Here is a 12,879-nt window from a genome sequence, read left to right on the forward strand (position 1 = left end):
AATAGCTGGTAGCAAAGACGTATTATCACTAGTGCCTTGCTCACTCCTGTGGACCATAACAAAAGGTTCAGCTTTGAACAATCTGTTGTTGGTGAAGTCACCACTAACCACGCTTCGGCACAGTGATCCAAGTGCATGCCCGTTCACTTATTCTTGATACATTATAAGTTTGCGTGTGAGTTGGTGTGGATGTATGTAGATAATGTGGGAAAAACTTACAGTGCCAGGAGGCAGTGCTACTGGCTTTGTTACTGTGTAACAAGCGGTACTCACTATTGCCAATGATCCGGGGCTGAAGTTCTTTCTTTGGAGGGTAGCGATACAACGCCGGCAAATGAGTGACTTTTTTCATCCTCGAGGAAAGCCGTGCATCACAAAGGGCCGGCAAAACAGGCAGTCGGTGCATGGCTGTGGTTTGTGAACTTCACCACGCAGATTAATTCCTTTCCTTAAAATGCCAGTCACTTTTTTTACGGCCAATTAGCACACGTCTACCATTCCACATTTTCCAGCATGAATGGAGCTCAGTGCATTAGGGACACCCAGATGCATTTCTGATACCTGATCACACAGTAGCAGGGCAGAAGTGGTAATGGTTTCACAGTCATGCACTTGCGCTGAGGCAACGTGCAGCGTGCCACTGAATGGTGCTATCTCGTTCCTCTAGAGCAAACTGCTCTGTGAAAGGGCCTGTATCTAAATATTTACCACTATAAGTACAAGGAGAAAAACTTTGAAAAAACAGACTTAATCCTGAATTTTTATATTTAAAATTTGCTGCCATTCATGACACATAACGACTACATAACCACGAAGTGTTCTTGCTAAAGCAAGAACACTTCGTTTAGGCGGAATCAGTCATACAGAAATATTCTGCAGGATGACTTTTTGTTGGGCTAGTTGGTGCTTACTTAATATATTGTGGAGCGAAGGCACAATAACAAAGTAGGCAGAGACTCGCATCACAGGCGCTACTAACAACTTCATTCAAAAGACAGTTCAATACAGTATATCGACACATGTACTTATTTATCCTTTTCTCAGGGACTGCATTTCACCCACTAAGAACTTAAGATTATCACTAAGCGCAAAATGCACTTGCATGATTCGGAGCTTCGATGTTATCCTTGATTCTATCTGCTATGTATGCTCTTGCTGAGCAGTGTGTAACAAGACTGTATGTGTAACATGAATTGTGTAATACTTTCTGGAAGGCACGCAGGCCCCAGCGGTTACCCTGGAACCTTCGACAAGTTATGTATAAAAGCCGACGCGCTTGACAAGTAGATAAGATTTACAACGACTGCTGACTGTGCTCGCTGCTATGATCGTGCTTGACTGCTGCTTGTTTCTGGGCTCAGGTTCGTACAATAAAGAGTTACTTTCGTCATTAACAGTTTTCACTAATGTGTTCGTTCCCATCAGTACAACATGACAAGATGTACTGTTTTCAATGTCCAGACACCCCAGCCATACCAGCCACCTCGGGCAGACTTCAGAGGGTGACTATTAGAACTAGCAAAATCATTTGAAAGATCTGAAGAAAGTATGCTCTGCATTGTACAAAACAGAAGTCCGACTTACACAATCACTACTTTATTTTCTTTTTACATCAAATGCTCATTTGCTGTTTTGTCTTTGCTTCTGCCCAGGATCTTCGCATCATGAAATCTCAGCTGACAAGAGCAGACTTTACAGTGCGCTGAAAGACAGGCAATCAAGTCTTTCTTCCAAGTCACTAGTGTGCTCCCTCATTCAATCATTGACGCAATGGCCAGTTTTTCCTATATAGGACTTTCCACTTGACAGGGGGATTTCATAAACCACCCTAGTGGTGCATCACACGTAACGCTTGACTTGCATTACTTGGCATCCTGTCTTAGAGCTGCCCATTATGGGGGCACACAGTTGGGCCAGCCTGTTGGGAGCGAAGAATATGACAGGCAAATTGTACCTGTCGCCACTCTTTTAAAGCTGTGGCTCATCTTGTGCACATACGACATGACTTCCAGCCTTTGGCCACTTTGTTCACCGGCTCTTACCTCACTCGCTGGTGTGCCCACTTTTAGCTACCATTGCAATTCGGCCACTGAGATCAGGATCAAACGAGAGTAGACTGCTTCTGAAAGCCTAATAACTGCTTGTCAAAACTGACGTGCACCTTATGTTCACAAGACCTCTTGACCCCATGCAAATTGTAGTGATAGCTTTTTTCACGAGTTTAAAATGTGTGGAGCCATACGGCAAAAGTCCTTTCTTTGCTAACAGTTAATAGCCTTTGAACATCCTTTGAAAACATGAGGCTTAAATCTAAGAACTGTAGGGTTATGTCAACGGGGAGTTCTAAGGTAAAACACAGGCCTTTGCAGCGAATAATTGCCCTCCGTAGTCTGCCGGGGGGGGCTGGTGTGCCTGCACATTGGGAACAATCTATATACTATATCTCGCTGTCTTTTGAATAAAGCTGTTAGTCCCACCTGTGATGTGAGTCTGTTTTCTTTGTGACTGAGCCTTTATGCTACAATATGTTCAGTTATGCAGAACACTTACACTTAATCTTCACTGCAAATTGCCTGCTATGAATCAATGATCCCTTTGTTGAAACAAGCCTCTCCACTTCAAAGACAGCTCCAACATTAGTAAGACAAACTGCTTTTCCAGCAATTCAGTGTTTAGAGGAGGATGTCATTTTTTTGGAAATAAGCGAGCCCAAGGCCAAGAAGACTATGTTTCAAGCCTTCTTATGGCTTCTAGGAGGCACTTAATGCAGTGTACAGTCTGTTACAATTGGCCAGCTGGGTAGTGACCTTCTAGCCTCTCCTGCACCACTGCAACAAATCGCTTTGTGAAGCTAACAACACGTCCCTCTCGGACAGACCTGCGGCGACAGCAAGGCGAGACACGTTTGGCGGATCGAGTGTTGCTTGTTGGTTCATTGTCACCGTCATGGACGATGGCAGCAAGGAACTCCTGGAAAAGGGTGTTCTACGGCATTTCCTCATGGACTCCGGTAACAGCTACGCTAGTTTGACAGAAACTCCAGCTAACTGCTGGGTCATCCCAGGAACCACGACGCGCCAGCTTTAGTCAAGCGTGACAACCCCCGTCTACAAAGCTCCCCTCCTTTCTGTGTATTCAGTGAACAAAGGTGTGGGAGTGATTGTGTGAACCCTCACCCTTAACGACTTTGGACGCTCCTAGTAGACGAAGGTAGGAAGGCAGATTTCCCTGGCCTAGGGATCCAGGGAGCACAGGGGGGGGGGGGGGGGGGGTTTAAGTGGACTTTTTCGGCTCCTAGGGGTGCTTCACTTCAGTCATGCTAGACTGATGAGACGTAACATTCTCCACTCTTCATGTAGATATTGGAAAGAAACCCAGTACACCTCGTTCTAGATGAGAACATGTTCCTCCCTTCAACAACATCCTTAGCATGGATGAGTCGGGCGACGGCGTGGGCCAGCTGCCCCTTTTGACATGCCTGACCCCAAGTCTTAGAAGTCCCAGATTGGAAGTAAATTTTTTCTGTATTTACATTACGTAAACAGGAGGCTGTTAGCACCCTGACACAGTGCACAAGACACTGCAACAGTTTCAGAAAATTTCGTACTCATTAAAAGAACATATAGCATTTTAGTGCCCCACTACTCTCACTCATATGTGAAGTTGTCAAGCATATATACACAACATATTCGCAAGCCACGCGAGTTGGTATAAACAAATAGCGGAAAGCAGCACATAATTTATACTGCTGCCTCATTCCCAACATCAACAGGATACTATAGCTGTTAGCTCTTTTCTTGCAGGGCCAAAGGAAATCAATTTGATCAACAGCTGTTCAATACAATCTTAAACATTACATCACCCACAAGCAGCACAATGTGCTGTATGAAATGAAGACTGCAGATGTACTTTTGAGACAGTTTTGGCAGAAGAAATGCAGAAAGAAAGGAAACAAGCACTTGCAGCAATAAGTCAAAACAAATGCTCCCTGCACAATAAGTAATAGCATACACTTATTTTCACATTTGTGCAGCCACAGTTTTTCCACACAGCATGGGCATCATTATTGCTAGTAATACTTATGCCAACAAATCTGCATAAATTTTTTAGCGTGCTCTAAAGTTAGAAAACTTGGAAACCAGAAGCAAGCCACATATTTTGAATATTGCGTTTTTTTTCTATCATAATACTTTCAGCAAAATCACAAATTATTCTTTTCTTCAAGCTTCTTGAGGCGTTTCTTTGAAATTTCACACAATTCTGAGAAACATTCTGAGCAATTATTTATGCTTTACTTCCACTTCAAACACCAACACTCAACCTACAATTTTATGTATCATAGTAGTATCATCATCATAAGCAGCAGCAGTCTGGTTACGCCCACTGCAAGGCAAAGACCTCTCCCATACCTGTCCAACTACCCCGGTCATGTGCTGATTGTGGCCATGTTGTCCCTGCAAACTTCTTAATCTCATCCGCCCACCTAACTTTCTGCCGCCCCCTGCTACGCTTCCCTTCTCTTGGAATCCAGTCCGTAACCCTTAATGACACTTGGTTATCTTCCCTCCTCGTTACATGTCCTGCCCATGCCCATTTCTTTTTCTTGATTTCAACTAAGATGTCATTAACTCGCGTTTGTTCCCTCACCTAATCTGCTCTTTTCTTATCCCTTAACGTTACACCCATCATTTTTCTTTCCATAGCTCGTTGCGTCGACCTCAATTTAAGTAGAATTTAAGCCTCCAGGTTTCTGCCCCGTACGTGAGTACTGGTAAGACACAGCTGTTATACACTTTTCTCTTGAGGGATAATGGCAACCTGCTGTTCATGGTCTGAGAATGCCTGCCAAACACACACCAACCCATTCTTATTCTTCTGATTATTTCACTCTCATGATCCGGATCCGCGGTCACTACCTGTCCTAAGTAGATGTATTCCCTTACTACTTCCAGTGCCTCGTTACCTATTGTAAACTGCTGTTTTCTTCCGAGACTGTTAAACATTACTTTAATTTTCTGCAGATTAATTTTTAGACCCACCCTTCTGCTTTGCTTCTCCAGGTCAGTGAGCATGCAATGCAATTGGTCCCCTGAGTTACTAAGCAAGGCAATATCATCAGCGAATCGCAACTTACTAAGGTATTCTCCATTAACTCTTATCCCCAATTCTTCCCAATCCAGGTCTCTGAATACCTCCTGTAAACACGCTGTGAATAGCATTGGAGAGATCGTATCTCCCTGCCTGACGCCTTTCTTTATTGGCATTTTGTTGCGTTCTTTATGGAGGAATACGGTTGCTGTGGAGTCGCTATAAATATCTTGCAGTATTTTTACATACAGCTCGTCTACACCCTGATTCCGTAATGCCTCCATGACTGCTGAGGTTTCAACTGAATCAAACGCTTTCTCGTAATCAATGAAAGCTATATATAAGGGTTGGTTATATTCCGCACATTTCTCTATCACCTGATTGATAGTGTGAATATGGTCTATTGTTGAGTAGCCTTTACGGAATCCTGCCTGGTGCTTTGGTTGACAGAAGTCTAAGGTGTTCCCGATTCTATTTGCAATTACCTTAGTAAATACTTTGTAGGCAACGGACAGTAAGCTCATCGGTCTATAATTTTTCAAGTCTTTGGCATCCCCTTTCTTATGGATTAGGATTATGTTAGCGTTCTTCCAATATTCCGGTACGCTCGAGGTCGTGAGGCGTTGTGTATAGAGGGTGGCCAGTTTTTCTAGAACAATGTGCCCACCATCCTTCAACAAATCTGCTGTTACCTGATCCTCCCCAGCAGACTTCCCCCTTTGCATAGCTCCCAAGGCTTTCTTTACTTCTTCCGGCGTTACTTGTGGGATTTTAAATTCCTCGAGACTGTTCTCTCTTAAATTATCGTCAAGGGTGCCACTGGTACTGTACAAATCTCTATAGAACTCCTCAACCACTTGAACTATCTCATCCATATTATCACAGTATCATCATAGTATATGTTGTGATAAAACAAAATAAAACATAATATTTTTATATAATATTTTTTATGTATAAAGACAACCACAGGTTGTCTTTATACAGACTGCACCAGAAACTGCACAAATAGCGTTAAACTGTCTACATGAAGGAAAGATAAGAATGATGCTATGATGGCCTAGAGCAACGGTCTCATGTCAGGCATAGGGTCACATGCATGGCACATGGCTCCCCACAAAATTCCCTGTAACGTGTTTGGCTGAGGACGAGAGTTTTCTGGGGCCAACTTACACTAGAGCAGGAGAAAAGGGTCATTTGAGCTCATCACAAAACCTATGTGGGTCAAATGCTATCCGCAGATAATCTGTTTACGACCTCTGGTGTAGATCATAACATTCTGCTAGGGGTATGCAAATATTCAACATTTCAAATACATACTGAATAGTCCCTGCTATTTGATTCGTGTTTGAAGTTGTTGAATATTTGTTTGTTTCGAATATGCAAAGTAAATGGGATAAAATAAATTTAGAAGACTCGAGGGAAACAGAACGATGAATGCAAGGACCACTCAGAGTCTGCTACACGACAGCTGCGTTTGTTGTATGGGGGCGCCAGTTCCTGAGCAAACACACAGGGCAGATAACTTCTGCTCAATTATTTCCAGTCATGCAATAAGAAGGAATCTGATTCGATTTATTATTTGACCAGTCTGACTTTGTTTGCATCTCTTCGAAACATTGTGTGGCGCTGCAGTATCACTTCTCTCCATCAGCGAACACAATACTGTATGTTCATCTCGTAACATGCTGTTCCCTTGTTTCATTAACCCTTTCGCTTCCGTCCGCCTGGTGTTGCACAGCACATTTTTCTGCTTCAATGAGCGTGTTCCGCACTGTAAGAAAATTGCTGTAAAATCTGCTGCAGACATCGCATTTACAAAACTATTTATTTTGTTCTCAAAAAGCTTCCACGTCAGACACAGCAAAAAGAACTAGAAAGTAAGCATAAAAAATTTAAACATGCAGGAATGCGGAGTACATTTTAAGATTTTTTGCACTTGGAACGCCTCTTGGCCCTCGAAAGCTAAGCACAGCATCGAATGGTACTGCTTCACAGTTTTTGGAGGTACGTGCTGAAATAAATGAGCCCACTTGGAAGCCTATATGCTTTTCAAGCCAGGTTCTCTGTTGCAGTGGCTACAACAAAAAAGGAGAGCTTGGCGAACGGGAAGCTTTCTACTGTTTTACAAACTCCAGCTGAAGGTGTAGACAAATATGTCCACCTAGTGTGTGAAACCCAAAACAAAGAGAAAATAGCCTGCAATGTGCTGCCATCTATGAAAAATAGCCAGAAGCAGTCATTCTTTGAGCGGCCATCAAATCGCCGGTCACCCAGACTTTGACCTTGGCCGTCGTAGCAAGAGGATCACCCACTGTGGAAGCGAATGGGCTAATGTCATTACCATTGTTCCCCAGATAATTGAAAGTAGTTGTTTATTATTTCCAATCTCCTCAGTCGTCCAGACATATAATAGTCAACAGTATTACAGGCATGTTCAATGAATACAAGCCTTTCTTTCTTTTTTGTTACCAATAAGACTATATGCAAACTTAACATTTCATGTCGTTTCAGATATAAGAAAATATTCTGTATTCATTATGGTGTTCGGTGATCAATCTTCTTCAACATTCATATTCGATTCGATTTTGAAAGTTCACTATTCGAACTCGCCTACATTCGGCCATTCCAAGCTGTGCTTTCGAACTATGTCCGAGTAGCTATCAAAAAATTAAATTATGGGGTTTCACGTGCCAAAACCACTTTCTGATTATGAGGCACGCCGTAGTGGAGGACTCCGGAAATTTCGATCACCCGGGGTTCTTTAACGTGCACCTAAATCTAAGTACACGGGTGTTTTCGCATTTCACTCCCATCGAAATGCGGCCGCCGTGGCCGGGATTCGATCCCGCGACCTCGTGCTCAGCAGCCTAACACCATAGCCACTGATCAACCACGGTGGGATAATAGCTGTCAAAGCTTTCCTCACAGAGCTCTTTGTGACAGCATTTTCAGCAGACAGTTTGCTTGCACTTACGAAGAAAATTTTTGGTGATAAAACACTCATGAGATAAGCTGAGTTACAAAACGCAAACGTTACGAGGTGCCCTTCACCACAAAAGCAGTAACTGTAAGTGAGAATCGAAAAAAAATCGATAATGTTAAGCTTTCAAAAAAAATGTGCATAAGTCTACCAACCCATCGTATCATTACAGCTTAAACTTGAAGACCCTTGTGCATCAACCTTATACAGAATTCAACTGAGTGACAGTCAAAGTGGCCAGCTTAAACAAAAAAAAAATGAAACACAGCAACAACTTCCTTACCTACAATGACAATATCAAGTGCACTGCAGTTCCTATTTTCATCAGGAATGCTTCAGTGCGTTGCTGTGCCTAACAATGCACATCCTATTTTATATAATTGCATTATTTTCTCAAAATTTCAATTCCTTTCAGCTTGCACTACTTTTAAACATTAAATATACTTCTATCAGTTACTGAAGCTTTTAGAAGTGACTTTTAAGAGAGCTACCATGTTTTTTAAAAAAGGCCCTATTTTCACCAAAGTATGCGTTTATATTTTTTAAAAGTGTGCCTGTGTAGAGGGGGGGAAGGGGCACATTTGTATCTAAGTGTCAAACATTCCACTACATTGCAAAGAAAATGTTCAGTGACAGTGCACAAATTTTTCAGAAATTTCATTGCATCACTTGGTTTGCCCTTAAGTGACGTCACAGACGTCACAAATGTAGCACAGCTAACCACGCAAATTTATTTTGGAACGCCTTGTCATGTTAGAGTCTTGGAAAAATGCAAACAGTGCAAAATCAGAGGACAAAAAGAAAGCAGCCCCCCTGCTATTTATGCATTCGCTTCCATGTCTTACGTGCTCTTTTTACTTTTGCAAGTTCATGCACAAATTTGCCCAACATGTTTTACTGTGCTACAATGAGACATGTTACCATTAATTTTCTTTCATAAATTGGAGGTGGCTAACTAACGCAACCTATGAATTTTTAAACAAAAACTTAAAATGACATTACTTGTGATATGCTGAACAGCTTTTTATACTGCAACAAAAGGTTAAAAAAAGTTCAATTCAGGGGTTTTACATGCTAAAACCATGTTTGATTATGAAACATGGTGTAATAGGGACTCCAAATTAATTTTTACCACCTGGGGTTCTTTAACGTGCACCCAATGCACGGTACACGGGCAGTTTTGCATTTCACTCCCATCGAAATGCGGCCGCTGCAGCCAGGATTAGGTCTCACGCCCTCAGGCTTAGTAGCACAATGCCACTGCCCCTACACCACCATGGTGGGTTGCAACAAAAGGTGACAATAATCATATGGGTGCTAATGAAAGAGAGACTTTTGTTGGTGGATAGGTTCCAGTGTTTTGGCCACTTGCTAGTTTACAAGATGGCAGCTCTGGTAGTAACTTCTCACAGAACCCTCTGCACGTACCATAAGAATTTTATGCATAGTTGCATGCTAAGTGAACTTCTGGCTTTTGACAATCTCAGAGTAAATCATAACGCATGCTTACCGCATTGATGTAAGCTGGGTCGAAGTTTAGGTATGGTGACACTGGTGCATTCTGCCCACCTAAGCAAACAATTTTAATGTAATGAAACACAAGGAGAAAACTAGCAAAAAACAGAGGCATAGCATCACTAAAAACAGTCATCAAAAATTGAATTTGCATTAATGCAGATAACAGCTCTTCCACATGCACTGCAAATGACTTTGTTCACTAAAAGCACAAGATGGAAAGTATATATTTGGGAAACAAGCTGCTACGCACACTGTAGCAGTTTAATGTCACTATCTTAGATCACCGCAGCTTCACATTACATAAAACCGAGAAAGAATGTTCTATCTCCAGTAATATAACTATTTGTATGAGAGGGCGATGGTGCATCCAGGCTTCCCAATCAAATTTACTCCCAGCAAAGTACATATTCATGTCATCGGCTTTTATCCCTCCACTATAAACAGCTGTTAATGACAATGAACAAGGTGCTATCAAACGTCAAAAACCGATCCCTAAGGAACGTCAATGGGTCTTGCAAGTTAACCGTTAACATATTAAATTTGTGCAACAGTGTAAATGTAATGACAACGAATGGTGTTTGTTTTCTTAGTAGTAGTAGTAGTAGTAGTAGTAGTAGTAGGAGGAGGAGGAGGAGGAGGAGGAGGACAAACAGTCAACGTATTTATAACTTCAAACTTCACATTTTGTATCCTTACCACGGCTGCGTGCAGTGCATCGTTATAGTACGCCGAAAGTTATTTGCGAGATGTCACTCATTGCATGGCTGTGCAGCGATGTAAAACAACTTTTACCATGTGCACATATCAAACGGCTTGACAAGCAAGAAGCGCAGAAACTAGCGAGAAAGCGTGTCAATTTATTATGATTAAGTGCATGACAGAATACACTGTACAAGCTGAACCCCTCCAGCTCAATTATGCTGTAATCATTTGTGTAAAGAACTAGCATCTGCAATACTAGAGCTCCTAAAACTAGCAACAATATTCTTGCGGCTAAGGACATCATGTAACGCATTGTACAAAGTACCGTTACACCACAAAGTTTCAGAACTTGAATCTTGCAGATCCGCAGCGTCATGGCCGTCGCGTTTGGAAAAAAGTGATGCTTTAGGTTTATGGCTCATGAAAACGAAGCTAAAGTGATGCAAGAGACCATCATAATGGTAAGAACGGCACATTAAGCACTTAGCCGTTGCCAAAACGGCGCAAGGTCGCTAACCCGCGAGGCACAGGAGACGATTTCACATACCTGGTACCTGGAAGCTCGGATCGATCGCCGGATACGCGGCTCCGAAATAACCAGCGCTTTGGCGGTCCATAGAAGGAGTTTCTGTGGTTCAGAAAAAGTGCTTTTAAAAGCTTGTTACACTGAGTTTGTTCTTACAGCGCTAAAGACATCACGGGGGCGATGAATGGCGCAGAACCGCGTGGGAACGACGGGCAACGGAAAAGGAAATACGTCATAGACATCACTACCCGCTATGAAATGGAATCCCCCTGGCGGACCAAGATCACATCTTGCGGGGATGCCAAAAGAAACCTCTCCCGAGATATAGTGCCTAGAATATACTGGCTAGTGTGCTCAGCGCGAGCGGCGCGGTGGCCCCAGAGGTGATGCCTGCCGGCGGCGGCCGCATGGCGGCGCTGTGGTGCGAGAGGGTGTAGGGTGAGCGCGCAGCGGGGCGAGACGGTTTTGCGCCGCGCTGCTCAGAGTTGGAAAGTGTGCTGCGCGTAGCTTCGGCTCCCGTTTAATACTTTGCTTTACGTCTATTTCAGGAACTTAGGAATAATGTAACGTTTTAGCCTACTTCGTACAGATTTCCGGAGCTTGAAAGATCAGTACGTGAACCACACGCTAACCATATAAACGCACATGCGAGCGCCAACGGTTGGTGGAATCCAAACACAAGTTTAACAAAACACGGATTTGGTTTAATGGAGCGAATACAGCATTTTTAATCAAAGGGGCCAGTGCGAGTGGAGGGTAATGCTTTTTGGCGAACACAAGCTGCGAAAAAGCGTGTATTCAATTGCAGTGGCGCAGCTTTAGAAGTTTTAGTCTCTCTCGCTGTCCGTCTCGTTCCTTGTTAAAGGGACCCTGAAACGATTTTGACGATTTTTTACAAACGTACTGAGTCGTTAGAGTAGGTCCTTCTGATCATTAATTGACACATCTAAGTGCTCCGCGTAAAGCGTGTAATTTATTATACGGTTTTAAAAATGCACATCGCTGCCGATTGGAGCACGCTGCTCGGCGGAATTTTAAGCCGCCCCTACCCATATGACGAAAATCACCCATATGACGTCAGTGGGGCGAGCTATCCGATTGGCTGACCAGGGCGCGTGATCAATAATTTTTCCAACTTTATGGTAAACAAATGATCTTCGTAATAGTTGGAATGTTAGTTCATTTGTTTTTATAAACAGAAAGTAACATAAAGAGAATGCACATGAACGATTTTTCAATACAATTAAGCACATCCGGCACATAGCAAGTGTCGTCTGCTTGTGTTACAACGTACTCCATTTTGACGAGAGCTCCGCGGTCAGAGTCGGTCTCAGTCTTTTCGCGAGCACTATGATTCGACTTTGTTGCTTTGTGGACTGCAAACGTAGCGACTGGCAATATGGCAAGCTGCGACATCGTGTCCCTCTGCAAGGCAGCATACGAGCGAGCTGGCTGCTGCGCATCGGACTGCCGTTATCCGATCGGCGCCAGGGTTTGCGCGTTTGTGACCGTCACTTTACACCGGAAGAATACTAACGCAATAGCGTTTCGCGAGTCCGGTATGGACGTCAGACTCTGGAGTTTTGCAAGACACGTAGCGCCACCTGCCGTTGCGAAGAGGCAGTAATTGAGTAGTGCGAAGCCCGACTCCCTTGCTAAGTTGCCTATGCAGATAGCAACTGCGAAACAACGATTTAACTAGATTTTGGTCCATATTGCGAGTGTTTTGCGCATTTAACACCCAGACAGAGAGCTATGAATTTCTACGCTAGTCGGACGCGCCGCCGAAGTGCCATAAAGCGCTTGCTGGCTCACTCTTCAAACTGATGGCGGAAGCGACGGCAACCACGATAGCTCCGCGCGCTACGAAGAAACGCCGCAATCAACGCTACTGTTGTGTTGTAAATCGCCATGAACGTGAAGGGCAGGATAACAACGTTCAGTTTTACCGATTTCCATTGCGATCGTATGAAGGGGAAAGGCGAGAGCGCTGGATACAGGCCGTTCAACCTGTTGGTTAATCGGATTACTTGCATTCCCCACAACACAGCGGCTCGCATGAGAA

The 12,879-nt window shown here is 43.4% G+C and overlaps 1 protein-coding gene across 1 annotated transcript in view; it reads right to left on the reverse strand.

The window, feature by feature from the left end:
- Nucleotides 1-11,040, reverse strand: part of Tim23 (translocase of inner mitochondrial membrane 23) — a 35,160-nt gene extending 24,120 nt beyond the window's left edge. The window contains exons 1-2 of the mRNA XM_050192059.3: nt 10,836-11,040; nt 9,579-9,637 (exon numbers count right to left, since the gene is read on the reverse strand). Of these exons, the coding sequence (XP_050048016.1) occupies nt 9,579-9,637; nt 10,836-10,905 (129 nt within the window). The 5' untranslated portion in view covers nt 10,906-11,040. The remainder of the gene's footprint in view (nt 1-9,578; nt 9,638-10,835) is intronic.
- Between the last annotated feature and the right edge of the window lie 1,839 nt (nt 11,041-12,879).

Source organism: Dermacentor andersoni, chromosome 1, assembly GCF_023375885.2.
Source record: "Dermacentor andersoni chromosome 1, qqDerAnde1_hic_scaffold, whole genome shotgun sequence".
Taxonomy (NCBI): Eukaryota; Metazoa; Arthropoda; class Arachnida; order Ixodida; family Ixodidae; genus Dermacentor; species Dermacentor andersoni.